The following is a 27,213-nucleotide window of genomic DNA, read 5'->3' on the forward strand; positions in this document are numbered from 1 at the left end:
TGATCTCCTCCGTCTGATTGCCTGGCCTTCGTGTGCTCTGCGGAGAATAGCAATCTTGGCTTGCAAGCTAACGTTAGCAACTGAACTGGTGGCAAACTAAGCTTTTATTCATAAAAGCTCGGCTAAAACAGTAGAGTTTATTGTAAAATATAAGATATTGTTTTAAACATTTGTTTATTTATTTACTACTAATTTGCAACTGACACTTAGGTGACAAAACATAAAGCACAGACGGAGATGAAGTAGGAAGATTAAGGGTAACAAGATCAAAAGTGTAAAGAAATAACGACGAATATACCAATTAATACGCCATAATAAATGTCAGAAAAGAATGAAAATGCCAAGTCCATGTCTTCAACTTGTCGTATAAGACAATAAAAACAGCAAATCCTCACAACGGAGTCGATGGAAATTGGTAATATGTTGTCTTTGCTTGAGAAATGTCACTTCATGTAAATATAACCTGGGCAGCAATTATGCCCCCCCCCCCCCAAAAAACAACTAACTACTCGTATATAAATGTAAATTCTGGGAGTTGCTTTGGTTGAAGTTGAAATACAAAAGAACAGCAAGCTCTTGTTTCAAAGCCCTGAGTGCTGGAGAGAGACTGGAAAGTCAAAGCCAGGAGTCACCGGGTGAAGAAACCATTGAGTCATTACTATTGATCAACACCCGCCCACACACACACACACACACACCTCCCACCAGATGAATAGTGATCCTTTTCTAGTATGGTGCAGTAAAAATCTAGCGTTTTGTTTTCCCTCTACAGTAGATCCGGTCAATAAGGAACTGGCGCTGTGTGGAATGATGCTCCCCTCACCGTGATGGCGTGCACGTACAGAGGTCGAGGTGCCAAAACGACTGCACCCCTGACTGACCTGAATGTAACTCGACTGTATTGTTGTAAAAGCATGCAGGCAATGGCCCGTGAACCCGTGTGGGAGCAGAGGTGTTCATCTGGAATCAGCCATTGTGGCTCGTGGGTTTTTAGAGCTTGGATCCAAAAAGCCTTTCCACTCGGACGCGGCCAATGGGGCGACACAGCGTCACAGTGTTTCCTAACGTCATCAGCGGCTGACACTCTAAGACGCAATAGCCTGAAGTTACTTTTCCTGCATGTTGGGGGGGGGGGGGATGCGTGGTCACGTCCAGCTCGCAAATTAGCAAATCCAATCAGAGTGCCCTGAGAGCTCTCTGCTCAGTGGGGGCCTCATGGGAGGACACGCCTGAAACACTGTGGCTCCAGAGGTTAACAAGCACAGCTTTCTTCTTGCTGCAATAAAAAAACATTTCAACTGAGAGTGAGGAGTCCATGTTGTCCTCACTCCGTGTCCCGCATTATGCATTTGCATGTGGACCGTATTGATTGCGAAAAGAAAAAACCCAGCGTTGCAGCTCTAATCTATCCTCTGTAAGCGAGCCGCTGTCTGAGGATCGGCATTGTTGGAAGCTGTATTGTGTTTTTTCCTTTCTCTCTTTTTTACACCCGGCCCGAGCGGTTCTGCTCGTGTAAGCCAACACAGTGTTGGCAGTGTGTGTGTGTGTGTGAGAGATAAAGACGTTTTTATTGCTTACAGGAAACCCAGCCCATCCATCTGGGCATCACATAATGGCCTGCGAGGGAAAAACGACGGGATTTACATCAGGACTTCCCTACTACAGCGAGGCGGCCTGCAGGAAATCACACTCTGTGAGCGCCAATGTACAGAAGCAGCGGGACCGTGTGTGTGTGTGTGTGTGTGTGTGTGTGTGTGTGTGTGTGTGTGTGTGTGTGTGTGTGTGTGTGTGTGTGTGTGTGTGTGTGTGTGTGTGTGTGTGTGTGTGTGTGTGTGTGATGCGGCTGAGTAAACACATGAGAAACAGTGTTCAATGTGCAGATTCACTCACCATGTTGACTTCTGACACCATGTCTATGCTGGCCACGTCTATGCTCATCCCGACTGCAACAGGGGCCCCTGGAACAGATCAAACATGTGTATACATATATTTATGTATTTATATAGGCCTACACCTCTGCACCTGACCACACTGTGAATGGCGCCAAAAAATAAAGCCACCTATGTGACGTGGAGGGACATTTGATGGAGGAAAACGCAGCAACACATACCTCCAAAGTCCGGCCTCAGTCGGATGTCGTATCCCTTCAGTAGTTTGTCCACCGTCTCCTTCACGAAAGACATGTTGCCTGGTTCGTTGACTCTGGAATGACAGCAGGGGGGAGAGGGGGGGGGGACATCACCTTGACTCCCGTGTCAATCAACCCGGGCAAATAACCTTGACTTCACAGAAAAGACCAAAGCACTCACCTCTTCGCGCAGCACACAATCGAACCGACGACCAGCGCGGACAAGACGCGGAATTGACGGACCCTGTGCAGAGCAAACATCACCCCTTCCTGTTTTTGTTTTTTATTCCCTCCCTCTCTCTCTCTCTCTCCCTTTCTCTTTCCCCGATGTTTACAACAGCAGCAACAGTCGAGACGGTTCCCGGCGCTCTTGAAAATCAGAGTAAATCCATTGATTGCCCGAGAGGAGAAAGTCGACTGAGAAAAGGGGGGGTGGAGGTGAGGGGGGGGTAAAAGTCAGCAGCCCGCCGCGGATGGAGTCAGATATGAAATGCGGGCATACATCGCCTCCACCGGCATTGAAAACCCCCCGGCTCCGCGTTTCCCTTTGCCGTCTCCGGCTGTGCGAGATGAAGAGGCTCTTACGTTGGGGAGCTGAAGCGCATATTGATGAGGCGGGTGCGCGGCGCTGCTGCTGCTGCTGGTGGTGGCGGTGAAGGCACTCGGCTTGTTCAAATGAGAGACGAAGCTCAACGCTTACACTGTAAAAAAAAGTGCCCACCAGTAGCTGCAATACAGTCCGTTTACTCAGGGTGGTTCTTTTTTCTTTTTTTTCTTTTAGGTAAAGCTTATTCTTTCTAGTGCATATGAACTTCCTCCCAATCTATGACCTGTTCCTAAATTATTATATTAAATATTTATTTTTTTAAATAAACTGCCAATAAGCTATTTATGCGTGTAAACTGGGAGGATGTGGGTGTTTAAAGGGTCACTCCAGCTATTTAGCGAGTCACTTTCATTAAATTGTGCAGCTCTCAATAGACAGATTAAAAAAAGAAGGGCAGCAATCAAAGCAGCCGAGGCAGAGATATCCTAACTTTTAGTCCCTATAATATGTGACGAGATTCAAATACACTGGATCCTACGATTCCCACAATGCAACTCGGCAGCATCTTTTCAGCCAACTCTAGGGTAAATGCTCGCATCTGTCCAACTCGAATTTGTAACGCAGACTTTTTTCCGGTTAAAAATGTGAAGCCTCGAGCCCAATTCAAGATGACGACATGATTCAGGGTTATTTCTTTCTGTTGACATCATCGGGGTTATAGTAATTGGTAGGCCTATACTCCCCATGACAAAAACTGCTAACCATTTAAATATTTTTGTTTTCTTTTAATTTGTGAGATAGTTTCACTTTCATTTAGGACACATTTTATTTCAGGATTGTATTCCATTTGTTGCATTATTATTTGAATAATTTGACCTGTTCCAGCTTTATTACTATTTTTAGGCTATAAAATGACTGAAACAGGCAAAACAATTATGAGAAAAATAAAGTTTAATCAATTCATTTTTCCTACACCAAAATTGCCTTGTTAAGATGGACATTTTTTAGAGTGCTCCTCACACCATCTGCGCCAATTCCCTTCCCATGAGTTATCTATAAAAATGGCGGGACCCGAACTGTATCGATGAGGGACATGTGGTATTTATCAACCAATGAATCGATACTTGCGATTGATTAGCCTGTTAGTAGCATGTAATGGTCTCTATTTCTTCTCTAAAATGTGGGGCTCTGCCATCGATTATTTAGGCTGAGGAATATTGAAGTCTCCGGACATTCTGCGGATAATTAGGACCGCGTGCGTGTGCGCGCATCGCTCACAGTTGCAGAACCTCATTAATAAATAATGTGTGTGTTGTTGTGGTGACATTTCCTACCTCGTGTCATAGATGGCGAACAACTTCTTGTTTCCGTCAACAGCGTTCCTGGAAGAAAAGGATGATGACATCATTAATGATAGAAGAGCGTTTAGCCAATGGAAACGCGTTAAAGGTGATTAGTCACTTCAGTCGCAACTAATAACACAAACAAATATCTATTATAAAGGAATATTTAATGCTATAAAATGCCCGTTTTAGGTCAAGCTTTCATTGCTTTTAATTTGCATTCATGTATTCAATGAACCCTCCCTGAATCTGTTATGTGCGTTATTTGTTCTGTGTAATTCAGTTTACCCGCAGTATAAAGCATCTAAAACAGCCTGATGCCTGCAGGGCCAATATTGAAAGGCATTCTATTTTCCGGAGGGAGAGCCCCCCCACCCCCACCCCCCTCACACGCACTCCTCCAACCGGTCGGCACGTGAGAGAAGTTTGCCCTCGGGGCTTTCTGCCAGAGAGGGTTTATTTGAACCCAAACCACGCTCTTTTCTTAAAAACCTAACCAGGTAGGGGGTCTGTTGGGGGGGGGAAAGCCCCTCAGGGCAACACTTCTCCCACGTGCGACCGGCCACGAGCTGTCCGTGGTGCTGAAAGTCAGCCTCTTCGTGCCGCTGGTGTTTCTCACGCGCCCCGTCCACAGAGCGCACCTCCAGACGGATTAAGACACGTGGAGGGAGATTATGCATCAGAAGCTAATGATCCGTCTGAAACGTGGAACTCGGCTACCCTCTTATGGCAACCGTCAGGATGATAACGACTTTGGGTTGAGACTTCATTGAGGAGGGCTTAAACTGGAACTGGTGTGTTAACGGGACCTACATGCTAATTCATGATAAATAAATAAAGACAAAGAATAGTGAGTTAAACCAAATAAATGCTGTTTCTTTCCCCTCGTTTTCCTTCCTCCGTGACACCGTAAAAACAGCAGCGCTGCTTTTTGTGTGCGTCAGATCTCCGTTTCTTCTTATCGTGGTGGTCTTATTGTATGTCCCAGTGATTCTCAACCAGCTGCTTGTACCGCAGGGCTACTTCTGGTTGCTATATGTGGAAAGTGTGCAGCGCTAGCTCGGCTTATTAGCGGAGATAGAACAGACCTAACTCGTGCGTCACAACTAGCCAGCGGAGAAGTCTAACCCGTTATCGAACAGTACGTGTTTGGAATAGTTAACATTAGGCACAAGTAATGAGTAAATGGCTGAAATATTAAGCTAAAAGTAAATAATAAACAGTTAAAATAGTTAGCTAAAACATTTGAAATAGTTAGCTGAATAATGGGTAAGTTGAATTAGTTAGCTTGGCTAAAAGTAGACTAACGGTTGAAATAGTTACGTAATGGATAACCAGATAAATGGTTGAAATGAATAAGCTTGAACTATTAAACGGTTGGAAAACTTAGCTAAAAGTCATGTAAAACGGCTAAAATGTAACTAAACCATGTGGATACATGGGTAAAATATACCTAAACTCGTGGGTAAATGTTACAATGTCCTGCTTTTGTACATTGTTTGACAGAATTATATCTTTATATAATTGATGGTGTTACACAACAGCCAATTGTTTTCAAATGAACACATTTGGAACATGGCAGGTGATGTCCGTAAAAGGGTGTTCAGTTAATCTGACAAAACAAAGTTTAGGAAGCACTGATGTATCCTTAGAAAGAGCGTCATTTCTCTCCGTTGAATTCAACGATAGGGTTTAAAACCCCGCACCTGATTTTGTTAACATCTGACTTCTCCCCTCCTCCTCCTCCCCAGTCGCGCCGCGAGTGCGCCTCCTCCTCCCAGCCCGCCAATGGGCAGCACCTATTATCAAATTATTAGCCTTTGTTGCAGCACTCCATTCTCTCGCACCGGCAGTAGGCGGCACATAGCGAGAGAGAGACGCGGAGAAGATGTGGAGTGAACCCAGTCTCCTCCGGGGCTCGCGGATACGACCGAGGAGGCAGCCCGTGTGATGCCGCCGCTGCTGCAACACCTCTGGGGGCGATGCAGGAGACGCGGTGCAGCAGGCACTAGAGAAAGGGAGGCGGTGTAGCCAAGAGGAGCAGAAGACTAGACCGACTACTACAACAACGCCAGATGAGGAGCCGCTGACTGAGAGAGAGAGAGAAAGAGAGAGAGAGAGCGCAGAAACAGCCCATGGTGGAGAAGAAGAAAGCGGGGAGACAGCCGACAAGCAGGGGATTAGGTGATTGAACCCGTGATCGCTCAGTTTCAACGCCTCCGACAGAGACCCCCAGCCTCCAGTCGCTGTTGGGGGGGGGGAGTGAAAGCCACAAAAAATATCATAGTGGTGATGGATCTGCATTCAGGTACCCCCCCTTTTTTCCTCTCTGTTTTCTAATTAGACACAGCATGGCGAATAGGAATGAGATTCATGTTTTTGGTGATGGTGAGTGTGGAAAAAGGTGATGGTGGAGGAGAGGATTGGGGAAAGGTGGTGGTGGGGGGTGGGGGGGGGTTCAGTATGAATTGTAATGCGCTGGATTCAAACGCAGTTGGAGCTCACACAATGGGGATCACACTGCAGGAAATATCCCCCATATTTCAATGTCCTTTTCTCTACGATCTCCCATTCAGTACAGTGTCTGCTGAGGTGGTGAGGTTCGATGGTTCGGATGTTAAAGAGTTACAGCCTCGTTTGAGCAGAGATTGTCCCGCCGCTTGATTTAGTGCTTTCTGTAATGGTCTGCCTCGGCTCTGTGAGTGTGTGTGTGTGTGTGTGTGTGTGTGTGTGTGTGTGTGTGTGTGTGTGTGTGTGTGCAGCGGAGTTTCTTTGTGTGAGTTGTGAGATAGCTAGATCTTTTGAGTTTATCACATTAAGAGGATAACGTAACTGTTATTTTTGTTGCGGCTGTGGAATGTGGTGTTTTTCTGATGCTGTCTTGTTCTTTGTGTGTGTGTGTGTGTGTGTGTGTGTGTGTGTGTGTGTGTGTGTGTGTGTGTGTGTGTGTGTGTGTGTGTGTGTGTGTGTGTGTGTGTGTGTGTGTGTGTGTGTGTGTGTGTGTGTGTGTGTGTCTGTCTCTCTGTATGTCTCTGTGTTACAGCTCTGAACAACAAAGTGAGCAGAATTTCAGCCATGGCGAGGCTCGTCCTGTCCCTCCTGCTCCTGTTTGGATGCCAAAATAGGTAAACTAGGAGCTAAACAAATGGGGAAACGGCATCTTTAAAGTGGAATGCTATTTATCCCCTAGATAAAGCTGCTTAAAGAAAAAGCTTTGCTGCTTTTATTATAAAAGCAAAATGTGTTAAAGTTGCCATTTGCTCGAGAATGTTCAGTCAGCAGTTTCTGTTGCAAACCACAAATCCTGATTTGTGGTTCTGTAAATGCCTCTCTTATATGTTTTTATATATATTTCCTGCCAGCTCTGCCCTCTTCTCTTGATCGCATATCCGATCTGCACTCTCTGCTACATCGCCGCTTAAGTGGCGGTCCTGCACTCAAGAGAAGCGAAGCAGATCTTTGGGCGACGCTGTCAGTAAATCACTGGAATAGTCCACTCTCGCAGATCAATGGCTTTTAGATCCCATGTTCAAAATCCAGCTTGTAACCTTCTTCTCTGTCACTCCCTGCTCGTCCCTTTGCATGGACACAATGTTCTTTGTCAGAAAAAGAAGATTGTGATTTCCCTTCATTTTCTAGCGACACATGAAGCCTCGCTTCTTGCCATATTTAGCGGGGGGGGGGGGGGGGGGACTCATTTGTTTATATTTGGATCACATGTCAAAGCCTTAATTATCTCTACTGGTAGTTGTAAGCAGTACTTATGTTCAATAATTAATCACAACAAGCCCGTCCTTAATGCGGCGAGCTAATTAATCACAATAACCGTGTCATGTTTCGACGTCCTGCAGTGTAACCAGCGCCAGGATGTTCCTCCTCCCCGGAGTCTCTTTCACTCTTCCTCCCTTGTTTCCTCTCCTCTCCTAGTCGCTGCCTGGCCTCCACGGAGGCCCAGAAGGAGGCGGCGGCTAACGACAACAGCACCGTTTTCACCAGGATCCTGGACGGGCTCCTCGACGGCTATGACAACAGGCTCCGGCCGGGGCTTGGAGGTTTGCTGGCGATCTTATGTGTCATGGTGGCACCACTCAGAGCCTTTTATTTGAAAGCAACACAGTGATCTTACATTTTAAAATCACAATGTCACAGTCGAGCCTCCCAGCATGCTAACTTAACCTGCTGACCTGAACGCTACTAATAGGCGTCTATATCATGCACCGATTCATGGACTACAAGGTAGAAACTGTGAGAGCAGATGTGGAATCTTCACACCCCTGTCGGCTCAGGTGAGCGCGCACACGTGCGCGGCGTGTTTCCTTCTTGGCCGTGGCCAGGGATCATGAGAGCACGCGGCCTTTTGTCTTGTACGGCGCCATGGTCGGGAGAATAAATCCATCAGGCCGTCCTCAACGCAGCCTGAATCCAGCGCGCTGTGGTGTTTTATTCACGGCTCTTCACCCTGGCAACAGGAGACAACCTTGAGAGCTGACAAATTGCCATTCAAAGATGGAGAGAAGGGGCCACTGAAATAAAAGCGTTTCTTTTTATCCACGTTCTCTATTGACTGTATCCCAGCTCTTTCTTTTGTCCTCGCATCGTCTTTCCTCGTTTCAATTTGTTTCCCATGTACATACCTGTCCCATAATTCATTACTCCCCCCCGTAGGAAACAAGGCTTTTTCATGTCGAATGCCTGATGTGTCGTGGCAAAAGCCTGCTCTCACATCCTGGTAACGGTTGCTACCCTTCACAAGAGGGCCTATAAATACATTCCAGAAAAGAAAAAAATAATTCAGGCCTTCTTTCAGCGTTCAACAAGCTGCTCTCCACCAGCACGGCCAATCCCGGCTCGCCAGGACCAGATGTATATGCATAGCGGAGATTCAGTTGGCTTTGCTGGTACAAGTGGCAGAGACGATGTGTTACCTTTTTCACATCGTCTCCAGAAGGAGCGCACGGCGCGAGAACATCACGCCAGTAAATGTGTGGATTCACACGAATACTGAGACGGGGTTTATTCTGTAGCTGCCATTCAACCGATGCATGTTTAGAAATGACAATATTCCTTTTATTGCTCAATATCGAATTAATAGCTTTAGATTTGACCATTTGCGATGATTCATCAGTTATAAGCAGCCAGTTGTTCTTCACAATGTCATTTTTGTCAAGATGTTAAAGCCTCTGAAGCTAAAGCTGCAACTAATAGTCAGTGGATTGACAGAAAATGAATTATTTTTTAATCGATTAAACGTCTAAACATCTTTTAAAAAAATTGTAATAATAATTTTCTGATTCCAGCTTCTTTCTTATAAAATGTGGGTGTTTTTAGTTTTTTTTAATATCATAGTAAATTGAATATCTTTCGGTTTTTGGACTATTGGTATTCTTTTACATTTAAAGACTGAACATTAGATTAAAAAAAGTAATCGGTGGATGAATCGACGATGAAACTTATTGTTAGTTGCGGCCAGTGAGCCGTCAAAATAAATCGTTTTTCTGTGGCTGTGGTCAGGGAAGAACATCCCACATATCAGGGGAAGATATAATAAAACCAGATTATCAGGCCTATATTGCTCCAATTAGAATAAAATGATCCTTTTCACTGCCTTCTTAATGACTTCAACTTTGTGTCACCTGTGCTCTCTCAACAGAGAACGTCACAGAGATCCAGACGAATATTTTCGTCACCAGCTTCGGCCCAGTGTCGGACACGGAGATGGTGAGTTCATCTGCAGCAAACACCGCAGAAACACACACACACACACACACACACACACACACACACACACACACACACACACACACACACGAAGCCCACCCAGGCTACTGTAGGTGTTTTTAGATCGAAACTTATATTTACATTTCATGAGACTGTTACCGATGCTCATTCTGTTCCCTGGAACTACACTTTCGTTGTGTCTTTGAAGATTGTTTTTTCTTCGGTTCCAAAGACCAAATGAATGTGTGGTAAATGAAACATTTGAGATTTAATGCAACGCGGCTGGCCCATTCCAACTCGTTCCAAATGACTCTTCCCTTTATTAATCCATTCTCTTATGAACTATAAGGTTCCCCTTGGATAGCGAAATGCATTAAATCTCCTCTTTCATTAAATCCTCTATTACACCCGGCAATATCCCTGGCACACTCTTGACACAGCAGTTGCCACTTTCCTATAATTGACTGGAAGACGGTATTGACAAGGGCGCACGATTGATTAATGAAATGTGGCAAGAGACCCTGAATGGTTCTGCGGTCCATAAAAGCCTCTATGTCAGCCTGCTAACAGCAGCTTTCTCGTTTGTTTCCCCGGCTCGAAGCGGGGTCGATGTTTCGCACACGGGCAGACTTATGACGGATTTCTGCACCGCAGATGTTTGATCAGCTGCAAATTGTCGGTGGATTTATGAAGGCATAAAGGAGGAGCTACTGTCATAGGACGCACTGTCGGATCAGTTAATGCCGATTGACAAAGAAGCAAGTTTTTCCTGTCCCAATGTACTTTTTCATAGCTCTGATATGTGGCGAGGAAATAGCAAAGAAGCCCCATTACCCCAAAGAAACCGCTCTTTTTTTATCTCCCGTCTCAGGAATACACCATAGACGTCTTCTTCCGTCAGAGCTGGAAGGACGAGCGTCTGTGCTTCAAAGGGCCGATGGAGATGCTGCCGCTGAACAACCTGCTGGCCAGCAACATCTGGACCCCCGACACCTTCTTCCTCAACGGCAAGAAGTCCATCGCTCACAACATGACGACGCCCAACAAGCTGCTGAGGCTGCAGGACGACGGCACTTTGCTCTACACCATGAGGTAGGTTCTCCCACTCTGGGGGCATTTAGTCACACGTGTAATCCTTTGACATTTTAAAACACATAATAATGAGCTATGAATAGTTGTAAACCCACTTGGTGACCAAGGTTGATGGCACCTCAGACGCGTCGCTATCTATACGGAAGTACACTTATCGGCACAGCGCTGAGCTTCTTTGCCGGTATTCTTAAACTAATGGAGGACACCTCCCATTTATGTACCCTGCAGCTTTTAGTAGAGGTTAGTGAAGGTTTTTAAGAGAACATAAAAATGAAAATAAAATAAAAACAGCTGCAAGGCCAACATAATACACAATACAGCCCTGCACTCAGGGAGAAAACAGTGCTAAAAACCCTCAGTATGTGACCCACACTGTAGGGAAATAGTGTCACCCAGTGGCCAATCACCGGCATTTGATTTGGAGTACAGTAAGAGCAAAGTTAATGGCAAATAATGCAAGTATTTCTTTAAATCATTCTTTCTCCTTTAAGCTGATTTTTTTTTAAATTCATATTAAGATATTCATGAGACATGAATACCAGGAGGAGGTGTCTCTTTAAGTGAAGGGGTTTGAGAAGAAACTGCAGAGGGAGATCATCCATTATGAAAAGCAGCCTCATTGTGAACTATAGTTTTTGGCAGCGCTGCATTGAACTACAGTTGGCAGAAATGTGGTGGTGAAAAAAGAAGAAGAAGAAAGAAACAGGCCATCAACCAGATGGTGATCACTCTGAATTAAAAGATATTTACAACTCAAAAAGCTCAAAAATTGAGGACAAATTGATGTTAAATTGAGATACAAATAGCTTTTTGTTGTTTCGTGGAATGGCAGCGTAACCACCGGGGCTCCCTGTGACCTTTTGCACCATAGAATTAGAATAATTCTGTGCTTATCCTCCGGAGTTACTGCAGCTGCAGGACTTAAGAGTGACTGTATCACGGATGAGAGCACTCTATCTGATACCGGTGCCACCCACAGGGAGAATAATGCTGGATGGATGACAGATTATCCATATGCAACCGCGCTGACATATATACGTAGCTAAAGAAGTACAGCACTTACAGTCACCTCTTTGTCACACGCGTCCAACACACACACACACGTGTCAAGCACGCCGTCTGCACTAATCAACTTTGACCTCGAGGCTTAACGAGCGAGGGGTTGCGTCAATATGCGCGCGTTCATTTCCATATGCGTCATTTTATGGAAATCTATGCACGCACGTATTTGTGTCTGAATGCAAAGAAAATGCACACACGAGTGTGCACGAGAGACAGAGGGGGCTCAGATTCACTGCCACAGTTGAAACGAAGCAGCAGTAGGTTGCTTTTAATCGTCTAATTGTTACGGCGCTGTGCTCGTCATTATCAGCGGAGCTCAACCACAGGCAACGCTTGATTTTGTTTCCTGCATAAAACACACACACACACACACACACACACACACACGCCATCTGGGTACTTGCAGGTAAGAGCTAACTCAACAACAGCTTGTTTGTAGCCTGTTTACATTATACGTCATTTAGTTTTTTAGTTTGCTATCATAAGAAGAAGGAAAAAGTTGACTCAAACCTAATATAACTGTAGTTGTATACATTATTTACTCTGATGTTCAATACAGATGGAGATGATCAACTGTACTAAACAATATTCCACAGTCAATGGGTTTTGTAAACATGCATTTGTTTCATAGCATACAGCGTCCTTTATGTAGAGTTAGTGCACCACATGTGTTCATCCCCACAGGAGCCGCTCAGACACACACACACACACACACAATAGATCCAACACGGATGCTCCACTCAGGCGCTGACACGCTGTCATGTCACATTACAAACACCTCGTCCTCCCTCACGCCGTTTCCGCACCACGTACGGGCGTCAATGAAAGCGCCTCTCCCTCCTTTGAAAAGCATCACAGGAGGAGCGGGCGGCTTTACGGGGCAACGTTTCGATGCATTTGTCTCCGCGGATCGTTCATAAAACGCCGCTTTTCACGCGGAGCTTGATGGCGGTCCATTACAGCAGATGGGCTGCAGCCTCTACGGCTCCATCAGCCGGTTGAATCCTCTGTATCGCCACAGAGTGAGTGCATTACACATCATTATCATTAGGTACAGTTGAGTCGCCATTCTCATTGATGCTCCCAGTGTTGCCTTTTATGCAGTCATTTGACAATTTGTATGAGTCATAATGACATTCATGTTCATGTTCCGGCACTTCTAGCTGCTCATTTGTTTTTTTCTTCACACCTTGGGTATATTGTAGAACCCCGGCTCCCATGAGACTGACTGCATGCGAGACAAGTTTGGAGATTGTTAAAAAAAAAAAAGAAAAGAAAAAAGTGGTTAAAGCCCCTGAACTCAAACTCAGCCCTTTCCCGCTCCGTCCCGACGTCCAAGTTCTTCGACTTTTCTGCAAGGTGAGGCGTATCGGAAACTTTTAGATTTCCCACAGGGGCCAAAGGTGCATACGCGGGTCTGTTTCTGCCCGTGTTGCCGCTGTGATGTACCGCTTTCCAGTCAGTCCACACTGGCCTGAACAGAATCACGGGGCTTACTCTAAGCTGCTATTTTCCCCCTGATACTTGAATTATAACTGCAATGGGGATGCATCGTCTTCTTTTAAAGGGACAGATTTTCTGGCACTAATCACACCCCAAATTAAAAGCGAGTATCTTTACAGGCATCCCTGCTAATGGGGCAAGGCCACATGAATAATTAGAACATGGCATAATAGCCCACAGCCATGTTCTCATTTATTTCTCCCAGACACCCTTCCCTCTCCTCCAATCACAGTCCCTCAGCTGTGTTAGACGCAACAATGCAGTTGGATAATCCGCCGCTGATGTGGAAAGCAAGCTGCGCCCCCAAAACAGTGGGCTCTGCAGGGACCAGAGGTGGCCTCTTATCCCACTTTGCTATGCTTCGTTCGCTTTCATGATACAATTGGGAACCCTGCTGCGGTGGATACGTACATGCCGGAGGTCTTTGGAGCATAAAAGAAACATGACCCAGGAGGATTCTGCCGCATCTCGGTGACACAGTTGTCATTCAAATTATGATACAGATCAGTGAAGGAAGAGTGTTTAACATGATACTGTAGCTCACGTGGAGGTTGCTCGTATGCCTGAATAGTTAAAGCAGAAAAGAAAATGCTGGAGGAACCTTCCAGGCCGGAGTCTGCAACCTTTTTTATCCTCTGAGAGCTCATTTGAGGGAATGGAAAGTGGCCGGGAGCTACTCGAGCTGTACATCGCCAAATAGCAGACGTAATTCCTGTCTTACTTTTATGGTCCTTTAATAACGATCCAGCCGCAGCAGTCATCGCCTCTATTACAACGCCGCCATGGGCGAAGGGCTTTTTGTGTTTCATTAGGACGTGGGCCACTAAACGAGGCCCCACTGTTGTCTTTTAGCCGTCGTTTGCGGCTCCACACCGTCTCCGTTTGTAGGCTGCCGCCAGCCGGAAAGCCCCATAAAAAGTTGGCGAGGACTTTGGCGAAGTGGCGCCCGGTGTTACATCTTTTACCGACTGACACCGCAAATGAGACACACACACGTTTGTCATTCACAAAGAAATATACCCAGTCCTCATGAAAACAGTATGTTTTTGTCTGAGAGTTTGAATGGAAAGCAATTCAAACAGAAAACCCTCCTTTAACGTAATAAACAGGTGTTTTGTGCTCTGATTGCCCTTCATCAAGGCCCGTTAAATTCAGTGAATCCACATCATCATATCACTGTATTACTGCTCATCATCATGCAATGAGCAATACTATACAGAGGGACTTGATTCAATCTGGAGCAGGTAGCTGAAAACCAAAAAAAGGAGGAATTATGATGCGCGTGTGCTTGATTTGTACGCTTGATTCATTTAATCCTGTGGTTCTCTCAGCACCGTGAGAGAGTGAGGTACCATCGTAGGAGCTAAAATGATGAGCAATTGAGACGGTGGCCATTAGGAGACAGAGAAAAAAGACCAGTGTGAGAGTTCCCCCGCAGCAAAGGAGAGACAAATAACACAGAAGCTGTGTGGCCACCAGGTGGTAGCATTGCCACTGAAATGCTGGTGTTGCTGGTGAGAGGGAAAATGCAAAGTCTTGCATGAAACTGAAGTTCATTCCACCTCTCTCCTTTGCTCAGATTGTTTAATGGTTATGATTTAAAAGACGGCCGAGCTGCGACCTCCTCCCCTAATTGCTTTTGGTACCCTGTAATTTTAGCAAGTATAGCTCTTCCTGTAATCACAGAGTGCTCTGTATAAGACATCTACATGCCCAGTTAAATAGTCAACGGCTAAAGTAGGACTTTGCCACGTGGTTAATGGGTGTATTGTGTGTGTTTCGCCTCAGACTGACCATATCGGCGGAGTGCCCCATGCAGCTGGAGGACTTCCCCATGGACGCGCACGCCTGCCCTCTCAAGTTTGGCAGCTGTGAGTATAATCCCGTCTCCCGAATGTCTACTTTACTTTACGCTTATCTCGCTCTTCCCTATGCGCTAATCCCAGTACCGCCGAGTCCGACGCAATGAGTTTCACAAAGGTTTAATCTAACTTTGGAGCGATTCATTTAGAACAATTAGGAATCATTTTTGGCTAATTGATAGAATGCTGCCGCAGGGATTCCGTCGACGAGTCGTTATCTGCTGGAGATTGCAGAGTTTGCTTTCCTCACATTAAATTGTCAAGTTGAAGAGCTTAGCGGAAATGCTAAGCTATTGTAACAGTAGCACAAGAGAAGGAAAGTCTACGGCGTGCATATGAATTGTGATCATGAATTCAACTCATGTGTGTTTAATATGTTTGTATATAATTTAAGTTTGATAAATCAAACCCTCAAACGTCTGAGTTTAAGGATGAACATGCAGTAGTAAGCAAAGAAGGCCGCTCCAGGACCCTCCTCAGGTCAGACCTACCAGAGAGGATTATGAACAGACCTGCTTCAAATCACAGTCACAGTCAATTTGAGTCAACCAGAATGCTTCGTAAAGGGATTTCACCCGAGCTGCATGCTGCTGGGTCACAGTTCACAGTGTGGGCCTCTGATTCCAGCCACTTTCTTTGACAGGTAGTCTTCGTCTATTCGAAGGTAAAGGTCGCTGATACAAGAGAAGATTAGCGCTCGTCCTCCAAACGCTCAATTAGGTTGGATCGGAAAGGGTTCTCCCCGAAGCCCTCTTCGCAGGAACGGCTTGTCTGTCTGTCCTAGCAGCAAGGACATGTATATAAACTTGAGTGGCCCAAAGGATATTTAAAGACAGATCTGGCCACATGCCACACCTCGGGAGCCTCTTGGGCTAAAAGGATGAGGCTCTTATCCCCAGAGTCCTGCGCCGTCCACCCACACCCACTATGTAAAGGAAGCACATTCGGCCGCAATCCGATTACAGCGCGAGGAGGCTGCCGGGCCTTCCCATGGCAGACTCTGAACATAATCATCCGGGCTGTGAAGCCCAGCAGGTGAAAGGTGTAAGTGTATAATGGGAATAATGTGTCGGTGGTGACACTGCAGTTTTCACTCTGTAAAGTTTCCCGGTGGAGAGAAGATCTTTTCTTTCGTTGTTCGTTAGCGCCGAGACCTCTGACCAGCACCCGGTTTAGCCTCTGTCCTCAGCTGGCATTACGTCGTATATGCTAAACCTCCTCCACACACTGCAGCAAATGTGCTGGAGCTGCACAATCATCACTACGACGTGATGACACAAAAGAACAAGATGTCTTTTCCTAAAAAACTAAACAAAATGGATACAAACATAGCTTTAGTCCAGTAATCTGTGACAACAGCAAGCAGTAGTTTGACTGTATCCACTGTTTACTGTTGCACATCCGTGGGGGGATGAAAGGAGAAAACATCCGGTGTGATGAAAAATGGGCAAAATTAATCCCTCAAGCCACCAAATCTCTCCGTCCCCTCCTCCTTTTATTTCCTACGCAGACCAGGTTATGGTTTTAGTTCTGTTTGTTTGTATGTTTGTCAGCAAGATTTCTGAGGAAACTCGGTGGAAAGATGTACAGGAGCATGAGCCAAGTAAGAAGCCGTTCCCCGAGTGTCTTTCTACTGCAGAAGGTCATGATTTGATCATTCGATACCCACAGAAGCCGTTAAGGTCCGAGGAGTTAAAGGCTTTTTCAGGCTGCACAGCAAACTGCACTTAAACACTTAAAGTTATAATGTCTTCATTTTAAGCCCTTTTAGACACAGGAATCATTGCCATAGATACTACCCGCAGTATCTACCAACACAATGTAAGTAGTTTAAACAGATAAATAAAGGGTTGGTAAAACATATTTTGTTATATTTTTTAAATATTCCTATTACATCCCAACAGCAATCAATGAATCAAATGCGACATTGCAACTTTCTCACTAGATTTAGCCTTTGGAGCTAGTGCTGCTAGCTACTTTCATTGAAAAACGTTGACCACACTTGGCCGGGTTTTCAGTTCTATAATTTGTCAAATCTAGCGAACTCTTGCTAATTTCTGAAGATTACCAACCGCAGCTTTTGGTGTATCTTTGTCTTGCTACTTGGCTGTCTGTCCATCTATTAACATTCATATTGAAATCAATACTACTTACTACATTTCCAATTTCATACATTTAAACATGTGATTTAAACACACACCAAATTGCATGAATTCCACTCGAGTCAAAGCTAAGATTGCGGTCACTGTCGCTCTGCTAAGTCATTTATGTTTTGTTACAGACAGCAGATCAAAAGGTTGACTGTGGCTCGATCACCAGTTAGCTTTAGCGTCTGTGACATCAGAGTGTAGTTAGGTAGTTATACTGTCCAAAAAGGTACCGGGGATAAAGCCCGGTCCTGCGCCACATTTATGAAGGTCATAACAGCCTTGAAGTGCACATTCATACAGCCGTGTTGCATAGCTCCTTGTGTCCAATCATTGGTCACAGAGTGGTGACTCGTTGTGCAATAAAAGCACGAGGGCCTGCTCTAAAGTTGGTTCAGGTAAAGGGCAACTAATCCCCTTTTTCTTTCTGGCGTACAGTACCTGTGTCCTAATCTAGCTGCTGTCCTGGCCTCCAGCCACACGGCCCTCACATGCATGCACACTGAGGAGTTCCAGTGATACTGTGTGTGTGTATTCAGTTAATGGTGAGCCAAGTGATGTGTCACATTTAATGCAAGATGCAATCCTTTTTCTTAAAGCGAGCCAAAACCGGCTGCTCTTTCTTACGTTGCCATAGATATCTACGGCCGTTAGACGCTGCACTAGTTTAAACAGCGAGCGTCGGAGACCTCCGTGACGATGAGCACGACTTTCTCAGAAACAACCGCGTGATTACCATAATCAACAGCTCTTAGACGAAAAGAAAACACGACTAGTCATGCGGAACTTTGCGGCGGATGTTCAGAAACCGCTTGTTCCCCTGAATCAGTGCATAAAGATGCAGATGACGATGCGAGGTGCACAGAACCTGCGAGCGCGAGCCGAGGGAAAACAATAACGAGTCATCTTGTCTCGCCCTCAAACCCACAATGGTCCCCGCTGAACACATGTAGCAGTGAATCACTTCATGATTGCTCTCCTCCTCGGAGCCGTTCGCAGCCTCAGATTGCGGCCTTGTGAATCGCTCGAATCAATAAACCTGAGCTTTCATGAACAGCAGAGAGAAGCCTGCGATCCCGGCGTGGACGCATTTTCAGGACAAGGACTTCCGCTTTAACGAAAGGCCGACATCAGTTTAGGACTTAGAGGGTCAAAGGGAGGCCGAAGCTGTTCCACAGACAAAGCGTGGCCCAAATTCTTGTCTCCCACCTGCAGATGAAGTTGGCTTTTGACACAGAAAATGACAGCAACACAAATGTTTTATACTCTCCTGACAAGTTGAGACATTAGTTGAGATTGCTTTTCTAACCTGTTATGTTGGTTTATATACTTTGTATGTTCAGACAGTATGGTTCATGTTTATCTCACTATTGTTTGAACTGTCAGAACATGAACAAAGTAAGTCGTTTTAGTTGCCTGGGTTTGGAAGATTTAGAAGTGCTTTTGTTGTTTTCAGCACACCAGTCACCTTCACGTTTGATCGTCCGGCTCTCGTTGCATCGCGTCAAAAGCGACCCCCCCGTGGCAGTGCTTTGCCGATACCGACACGTGTGACGCGGCGAATATTCATTTGTCGGTAACTTTATGAAACACATTTTGGGTTTGTGAAATCCTCAGTATTTCCGGCGGCGTGGAGCTGCTGCAGAGTCGCTGATGAGTTTGGCTGAGTTGTCCCCTTGCAGCGAAGCATTAAAGCGTGACCTGTTGAGAAGTTGGCACAGGTGCACCGGCTCGCCTGCCAAGGTCTTTAGCTCCTACCCTGCGTACTAAAATTCCCCAATAATCCCTTATTGCAATCTAACTACCCTACAATCAAGGGCCTGGCGTTTGGCCACATTTAAACACTATATTGTACAGCAGCATGCAGCCGCCAAGGGAGCGCCCAGAATGGAAATGCTCAAGTTAAGATGCTATCCGCTGGACGGATGAACAGCCGCGTTACACAAGGCCAGGCCGAGGGTTTAGTGGGTGTTTGTGACAATCAGCAGAATACATTGAAAACATTTGAATGTTTTAATGCAGTTTTGGCTTCATGTGTTTTCCATTCACAGATATTCCATGTGCAATAATTGTCTACTCGTGTTGTAGGAAGGAATTGTCGCAACTTCCTGTCCCCAGTATTTATTGCAGCCTTTAGAGAGCATCAAAATACAAATAAGAATATTGAATGGAATTGAGCATCTACTGTAATTTGGCTGACGCAGCGCTTCTCTCTCATTATTTTCCCTCTCAGCAGATCTTTTCTTTCCCAATTTCCCCCGTTAGCCTGTCTGTTTTTACAAATCTAATGTAAGTTGTCAAGATTAAAAATAGCTTTTTAGGGCTTCTGCTCTACTCTCATCCTTAAAGTTCTTTTGGGTTTTTTGTCCAAATGACTGTATGTCAACACCAGGTGACAGTAATCATAATAAACAGGAAATACATAAATCATTTCCTTTTCTAATAAATAGAACTATGACAGATAGAAAACGCCAAACATGCCATTTCAGATCTAAACAAATCCAAAATAAATCCCTCTCTCCATGCGAGTTACAGTTTTCATCTTTCCATGTTCCAGCCCTCAGCGGGGGGGGGGGGGGGGGGGGGGGGCAGCTGGTAGATCGATGTCCAGTGTTTGTGCAGGATTCATCATGAATAAATGAAATAGCAGGGGAGGCTACGGCGTTTGAGCTCTGCTTTTCATCACGAGGCTGATGCAACACATTATGGTTAATCTGACTCGGTCTGGTTCCTGCCGACGGGGGAGCTCACTTCTGACCCAGAAGTGTGGTTTAAACAAAAATACACTCAAATATCCGCCCACACACACACACACACACACACACAGGCATGCATGCATGCAAGCGGAATTCTTTTTTCTTTTTTTTAAGCCTGCAGTCTAATCAAAAAGTGCTAGAAAGATTCTGCACCAGCACATGAGCGGCTGCACGTAATATGAGCGAGTGCAGGGTTGGAAACAAACTGCAGCATCTTAGTCAGTAGATTAACACACATTTTGGATGTTTGCGTATTAAAAATGAACAAGTTCTATATTCACACGCTGATCTCTAGACATCCTTCTCTCTGTGTCTCTCAGATGCCTATCCGGTGTCAGAGGTGGTCTACACGTGGACTGATGGAGCCGCTAAGTCCGTGGTGGTGGCAGAGGACGGCTCCAGACTCAACCAGTACCACCTCATCGGGCAAAACGCCGGCACAGAGGACATACACACAAGCAGAGGTGTGCGTGTGTGTGTGTGTGTGTGTGTGTGTGTCTATAGCTCAAACAAAGAAAGACAATGAACAGAAATGTAATACTGGAATAGTAGAAGTAGTGGGAGGGTCAGTATAATGAATCCACTCTGTGAAGGAAAGTATAACTGCATGGATTCTGAATAATATGAATATTCATGTCATTTCATTTGATGGAGGGAGCAGTTGCTAGGAGACGTCTGTAGCGCCATCCACTCAAAAGCAACGGATGCTGTTCTACAGTCAGTGTAGCATAATATCACAGCTGATGCGTCTAACAGCCAATCCTTGGTTTGTCTTATTTACGTCTGCATACGGGGGAAAATATCATTTCATTTGACTTTTTACTGTGAATCAAAATGTTCCTAATTCACGCAATAATTAAACAGCATCTCCATCCGCTGTCAGGTCAGACGTTTCACATCACAGGCTAGTTCGGTCAGCTCCGCACTCTCAGGAAACACCACGTTCCACCTCGGCAACGACTGAAGTCATGAAGAGCCGGTGAAAGCGGTGAAAGTGCAATCCTCACTTTATCTACTCATACAACCGTCCTCGTTCCCCCCCCCCCCACCCTGTTCTTGTGCACCTTTTTTCTCCACGAGTGAACTCGTACTGTATGTGGCACACGATAAGTGTAATACCGAATATAACGTGATGTAACTAATTCGAGATTAGAAGAAGATAAACGCCCGCGAGGGGAGATGGCCGTGCGGGGCCGAGAGTAAATGTGGGAAACATTATCAGGAGATCAGAGTCAATGAGTGGAGGCTAGCGGAGGAGAGTAGCCTATCCCTCACACAACCAGCTGTCTACAGGCCCGGACAGCCCTGTCAAACAACACTTATCCCCGCAGGAGCCCATGCGCGCGCACACACACACACACACACATAGAGTTAGAGAGAGACCTGAGACCTCGGGTTAATCCCTCCATCCAACCACCCATCAGCTTTTGCATAAGAAGATGACATCACAGATCAGTGAGGGATTGGTTGGTTGGCTGTCGCTGAGTGTATCTGTGTGTTTGTGGGCATGTGAGTACCAAATGTCCTCACAATGGTGGTAAAAGACCAGGACATTTTGATGGTAGCTTGGTTCATTCAGGTTAGGTTTAGGGACAATTTTAAATACGGTGGATTTCATGAGGTATGATTGGAGGCTTTACATTTAGCGTAATGGAAGACTTCAAATGTAAGCTAGGTCCTCGCAAAGATAGAACAATATATCTGTGTGTCTGTGTGTATGTTGGGATTGGACAGCCTCGCTCTGACGCGTAGGGGGGGTTGCATGGGGGTGGGGTGCGTTGAAAGGCATCTGCTTAATACTCTTATGTAAAACGGAACTGTAATACACTTCCCCCCCCAGTTTCTAGTGGAATCATTATTAAAAGTGTGGATTTCCCTGTTTTTTGTTTTTTGTTTTTTTTAGCGCCACAACTGAAACCTTGCTTCTGCTTTTAAGCGAAGGGTTAAAGGGTTCGTTGGTATGGCTGGGTCACTTGCTGGATGGTTGTTCGGTTAACACGTTGACCAGTTGATTAAAAGGTTGTCTGAATGTCTTCTGGTGACTATGAATAAATCAGACAATACTCGGGATTCCTGGATGAAAGTTAAAGACAGGAACCCCCCCCCCCCTTTAAATCGCCGTCTGCCATCTGGTGTTCTGAACATTACAAGAAAAAATGCTAAAACATTATCTGTGAAGTCCATTTCAGCCGAAGGACTAAAGGCAGTAAATCATCATTCGTGCAGCTCAAAGCTTCTGTCGGGGAAACCGTCCAAATCAGCGCTGATGAGTGCTGGACTCCGGGGGGTCACGTTCGGTCCAGTAGGTTAATTTACTCACTGCATGTGTTTGACCCTTTCGCTAATAACTTCCTCCGGCCAAATATGAGGCTGTCGGCTTTGCTAAACATGCTTTTAAAGAGAATATCGCTACCTCGGGATACAGCCTGTTACTGGAGGTGTTTTTCTCACAGTTCTGTATTGCATGAAGCGCAATAATTCTCACCAGAATCAGTGCGTTTTGCCGCGAGCGCGTGCGGCGCCCTCTTTGCCCTGATAAAAGTCCCCCGGAGTTAACTGTTCCTTCCCTCGCTTGATTAAAGCGAGTCTGACAGCCACCTGCTGCCTCATTGGGTCTAGACAAAGTAATGAAGCACTTGTAAACCTGGAATCAGCAAACAAACAGCAGTCGGTTAACGTTTGCCCGGCCTCTCTCCTGTTGAGCGGCGGCGGTTCGTCCGGCCCCCAATGGACACGTTTTGTTTGTTTATAATGAGCGTAGATCTTTTTGAAACCTCACGTATAGGAGTCCAACAGCTCCGAATATTGCTCGGATGGGATGTTGTGAGCCTTTAATTAGCAGGTCTAATCTTAGACAACACTCCCATTTGAGGACACGAGGGAGGAGATTAGCCCCACAGGTTTCTTTTTAAAGACATCTTTGAGGAGGTGACTTCCAGCGATATCTTTCCCCGTATAACTCCCGACTCTAAAAGCAGAAGATGGCAGCAGTTCTATGTTTTAAAGAATAGCACGCTTTGGAATGTCGTAGCTCATTGTCAGAGGGTAAAAATACATTAATTTCCCACTCACCAGTTGACCAGCATGGCAGCGTTGTTCCCCGAGATAAAAGGAAGTTCCCCTTGGACGTTGCGAAATACAAATCCTTGGGAGAAAAGCAGTAAGATCCACCAGAGGAACATGTTCCTCCTCATTCCTCTGCCCCCAGTCCTGTCAGGATCCATGCATCAAGGGCAAAGGTGGGCCCGGGGCGTCCCAGGTTGGCAGCGCCGGGTTGTGTCCGGATGTTTCCGACAGATGCAGAGGTTCACGGGGTTGCTGTGAGCCAGACGGCCTGGAGTCATGAGGGCGTCAGAGGGCCCAGGTGATGGGGTCGCGGTGAGAAACTAGCGGCGTCGGGGATCTCCTGATCGAGGCATGGCCGATGGCCCACAAGTGTCCTATTTAGCTGCTGAAACAAACAAAAGTCTGCCTCACTTTTCCTGTCAATGGACGCCGGGTCGCCCGCACTGCATTTCTCCGCCAGTCCCGTCAAGAGCGTTTGATCATTATTCCACAGACGGCTGTCGGACGACCAAAAGAAAACGCCGACATGAAAGATAGAAAATGTCCACGCGGTTGGCCCCCCTCCATCCCACCAGTGATTAGCAGACAAGCAGAGTGTCCCTCTCCGTGGCTCAAGGGTGTGTGTCAGCAGTTAGAAAATCATGCTTCATGCGTGTTTCAGGGTGTGTATGTGCGCTCGTCGGTGCCTGGATTGGCAGGGCGGAGCTTAGGGCTCTGCGAGGATCCCAGGACAGGAAGCCTCACCCAACCCCCCCCCCCCCCCCCTCCCCCCTCCCTCCCTTCTCTTCTCCTCTACACTCCCTCTCTTTCCCTCACTGATGGCAGGATGCAGATTGTAACCGGGGATTAGGGAGGTTCAAAAATCCGATTTTGCCCGGAGAAAGCCTCATGTATTACTCTGCTCGCGTGTGTGTGTGTGTGTTTGTGTGTGTGTGTGTGTGTGTGTGTGTGTGTGCCCTGGTGTGTGTGTGTGTGTGTGTGTGTGTGTGTGTGTGTGCCCTAGTGTGTGGAATATAGTCATTGGGTTTTTTCATAGTTTACAGGCGCCTGCGGTCACAAACCGCTGCTGGCGAGAGGATTTTTTAAAGCCTCAAATGCAATCTTCAGTTGTTTAACTGAATATCGTGTCCTCTCTCTCTCTCTCTCTCTCTCTCTCTCATTCTCTCATTCTCTCACTCACTCACTCACTCACTCACTCATTGACCACACTTCAACAATCTATTGTCATGTCCTCACAATAATTAACACAGCTTTTTGCTAATGGATGAATGAATTCGGGTTCATTTGGCCGTTACGTTCAGCTGGATATTAAAACGTTCTCTTCGTCCCTGCTCCGTTTTCTAACAGCTATATATTCCCTCAGCGCTTTCCATTCCTTCAGTTTGCAGTGCATCACATAATGAACTAGCAGGACGGAGGAGAGATGCATTAGCTGTGGGAGAAGAAGAGAAGAGTTTATGACCACTTTTCAGGTTGTCGGGTTCATGGTCGTAAAAAGTAATTTTGCCAGTAACGGTTATGTCGTCCTGTGTGCTAACCCACCACCTGTGGTGCTGTAAGGAGGTCAAATCACATATTCATAATTCCGCTGTGCGCGGACAATATTTGCCGTGGTTGGGCTTAAAGCAGACGTGGTGTTTGTTTGTTTCTAACTTGACATCCTTTTTAAATCTCTGCCTCCCCTCAGGACAGTACACAGTAATGATGGCCCACTTCTACCTGAAGAGGAAGATTGGATATTTTGTCATCCAGACGTATATGCCCTGCTTCATGACCGTAATCCTGTCCCAGGTGTCATTTTGGCTCAACCGAGAATCGGTTCCCGCGAGGACCGTCTTTGGTGAGTGAAGCCGCTCATTTCGTGATTTACTTCTTAACAACGTATTTGTCTGGTTTATTATATTATGGTTGTGCACCTGTCACACGAGGGAGAATAATAACCACCGCCTTGGCTGGCAGTTAAGAGTTATTAAAGCGCCCACCTTTGTTGTGCGAGGGGGAGACCGTAACTCGTTTCCAGGCGGCACTGTGAAAACTCAATTTAAAACTTGTCCCGGCCTTTGTTTGCACCCAGGGGTGACCACTGTGCTGACCATGACCACCCTCAGCATCAGCGCCCGGAACTCGCTCCCTAAAGTGGCCTACGCCACGGCCATGGACTGGTTCATCGCCGTCTGCTACGCCTTCGTCTTCTCCGCTCTCATCGAGTTTGCCACGGTGAACTACTTCACCAAGAGGAGCTGGGCCTGGGACGGAAAGAAGGCTCTGGAGGCGCAGCACCCGAAGGTACGGCCCGCGTATTAGTGTACTTTAAAGGATCATATCACTGGTTTCACACGTTGTAGCTCCTAAACTAGAAATCACAAATACTTGACATCACTGTCAACCAATTTCAGACTTATTTTCTGATTTCAGAAAACACATAAAAATCAACTTGCAGCGATTTTGTCCTTTGCAAAACCTTGAAGGAATATTTTGACATTTTGGGACACTAACTTGCTTTCTTGCCGATTAGATTAGATCAATAACCCTATCATGTCTGTATGCTAAATACGTAGCAAGAGCCAGGAGATGGTTAGCCTAGCTTAGCATAAATGTGGAGGGAAACAGCCAGCCGAGCTCTGTCCAAAAAATGTCCACTCTTCTAAAGCTCACAGTAGGAAGGCATACTTTGTTACCTTTGAACAGAGCTAGGCTAGCTATTGACCCCTGTTTGCAGTCGTTGTGCTAAGCTAAGCTAGCTGTCTCTGTGACTGTCCTGGCCGCTAGTTTACAGACATGAAATTGGTATCAAGCTTCTTGTCTTAAGAGAGACTACCCGTTTCCTGTATTATATCCGTTTCTTGCTTTAAGCGATGTGTGATCTGTCCCACTGCAGAAGCGAGACCCCATGGTGCTGTCCAAGAAGCCCAACAACGTCTGCTCGGCGGGCGTCAACTACACCCCCAACCTCACCAAGGACGTGTCCATCTCCACCATCTCCAACACGACGTCGGTGCAGCTCCGGGCCTCCGAGACCAAGATGGTGGACCCAAAGAAGACCTACAACAGCGTCAGCAAGATCGACAAGATGTCGCGGATAGTGTTCCCCGTTCTGTTCGGAACCTTCAACCTCGTCTACTGGGCCACGTACCTGAACAGAGAACCGGTGGTGAAAGGTGTGACCTCAACGTAATCTCGCTCCTTTTTTTTTTGTTTTGTTTAGTTTTTCTGAGACAGAGAGTTTGTGTAAGGGATTCAGTTTGAGCCGACTGTGCGAGTGTGCGGACTAAAAGGACGAGGAGTTGTTGAAAAAATTAAATAAAACACAAATATCTGCGCTTGAAGAACAAAAACAAACTATACTCAACTATCTAATTCAAGCACTTTGAATGGATGCAAGGCTGCAACCGATCCCGTTTCCTGTTTTTCATGGCCTAAAAAAAACTGCTCGATGACAAACGCAGCTGCTCCTGAGACCGTGTCGACGAGAGGGCGGCTGTTTTTCGCTTTTTTCTCATCTGTCCTGCTGCAGTTTGCATGACGCTGTCCTCAAAAGGAAACCACGGACTCCTCTTTGTCTTGAATACCGACCATCTACATGTCAACCACTGCTTAAAGGGTGGGAGCGCGCTTCGTTGCTACTACTCCAGGTTTTAAATGAAACAAACGTAGGCATTTTTGATCGATTTTTGCCTAAATTTATTTATTGCCTAATAAATATTCTTATCTCGGAGGCTCATGCTATTGAGAAAGCTTGCAATATAGAATGCATTTTGAGAAGTTGATTTAGGAAAATGTACTTCATTCCACACTGTGTGGAAGAAACATCTCTTGAGAATAATGCTGCAAGCGCATTAATTATTAAGTTTTATGTCTTTAAAAAAAAGGAAAGAAAAGGTTCTTCCTATTGCAGCGGGTGTTTGTGTGTCTCTTTGTACGTCTTTACTTGAAGATTTCAAAGCCTTCTGCTGCAGGCCCGGTTACGAAAAAAGATGGAGTGCTACCTG

The 27,213-nt window shown here is 45.9% G+C and overlaps 2 protein-coding genes across 2 annotated transcripts in view; one reads left to right on the plus strand and one right to left on the minus strand.

The window, feature by feature from the left end:
• The window catches only part of LOC306715495 (gamma-aminobutyric acid receptor subunit beta-3-like), a gene marked incomplete at both ends in the record, with an annotated part of 48,856 nt that extends 25,474 nt beyond the window's left edge, over positions 1-23,382 (minus strand). The window contains 4 exons of the mRNA XM_079185884.1: positions 1,891-1,958; positions 2,111-2,202; positions 4,010-4,057; positions 23,231-23,382. Of these exons, the coding sequence (XP_079042010.1) occupies positions 1,891-1,958; positions 2,111-2,202; positions 4,010-4,057; positions 23,231-23,382 (360 nt within the window). The remainder of the gene's footprint in view (positions 1-1,890; positions 1,959-2,110; positions 2,203-4,009; positions 4,058-23,230) is intronic.
• On the plus strand, positions 6,311-26,399 carry LOC306715498 (gamma-aminobutyric acid receptor subunit alpha-5-like; the record flags this gene model as incomplete). The annotated part of the gene is made up of 10 exons (XM_079185887.1): positions 6,311-6,326; positions 7,062-7,143; positions 7,946-8,070; positions 9,669-9,736; positions 10,608-10,828; positions 15,182-15,264; positions 20,479-20,622; positions 24,912-25,064; positions 25,299-25,510; positions 26,103-26,399. The coding sequence occupies 10 exons, from the start codon at positions 6,311-6,313 to the stop codon at positions 26,397-26,399; spliced, it is 1,401 nt and encodes a 466-aa protein (XP_079042013.1).
• Positions 26,400-27,213: the final 814 nt, after the last annotated feature.

This window comes from Pholis gunnellus (assembly GCF_910591455.1).
Source record: "Pholis gunnellus genome assembly, chromosome: 24".
NCBI lineage: Eukaryota > Metazoa > Chordata > Actinopteri > Perciformes > Pholidae > Pholis > Pholis gunnellus.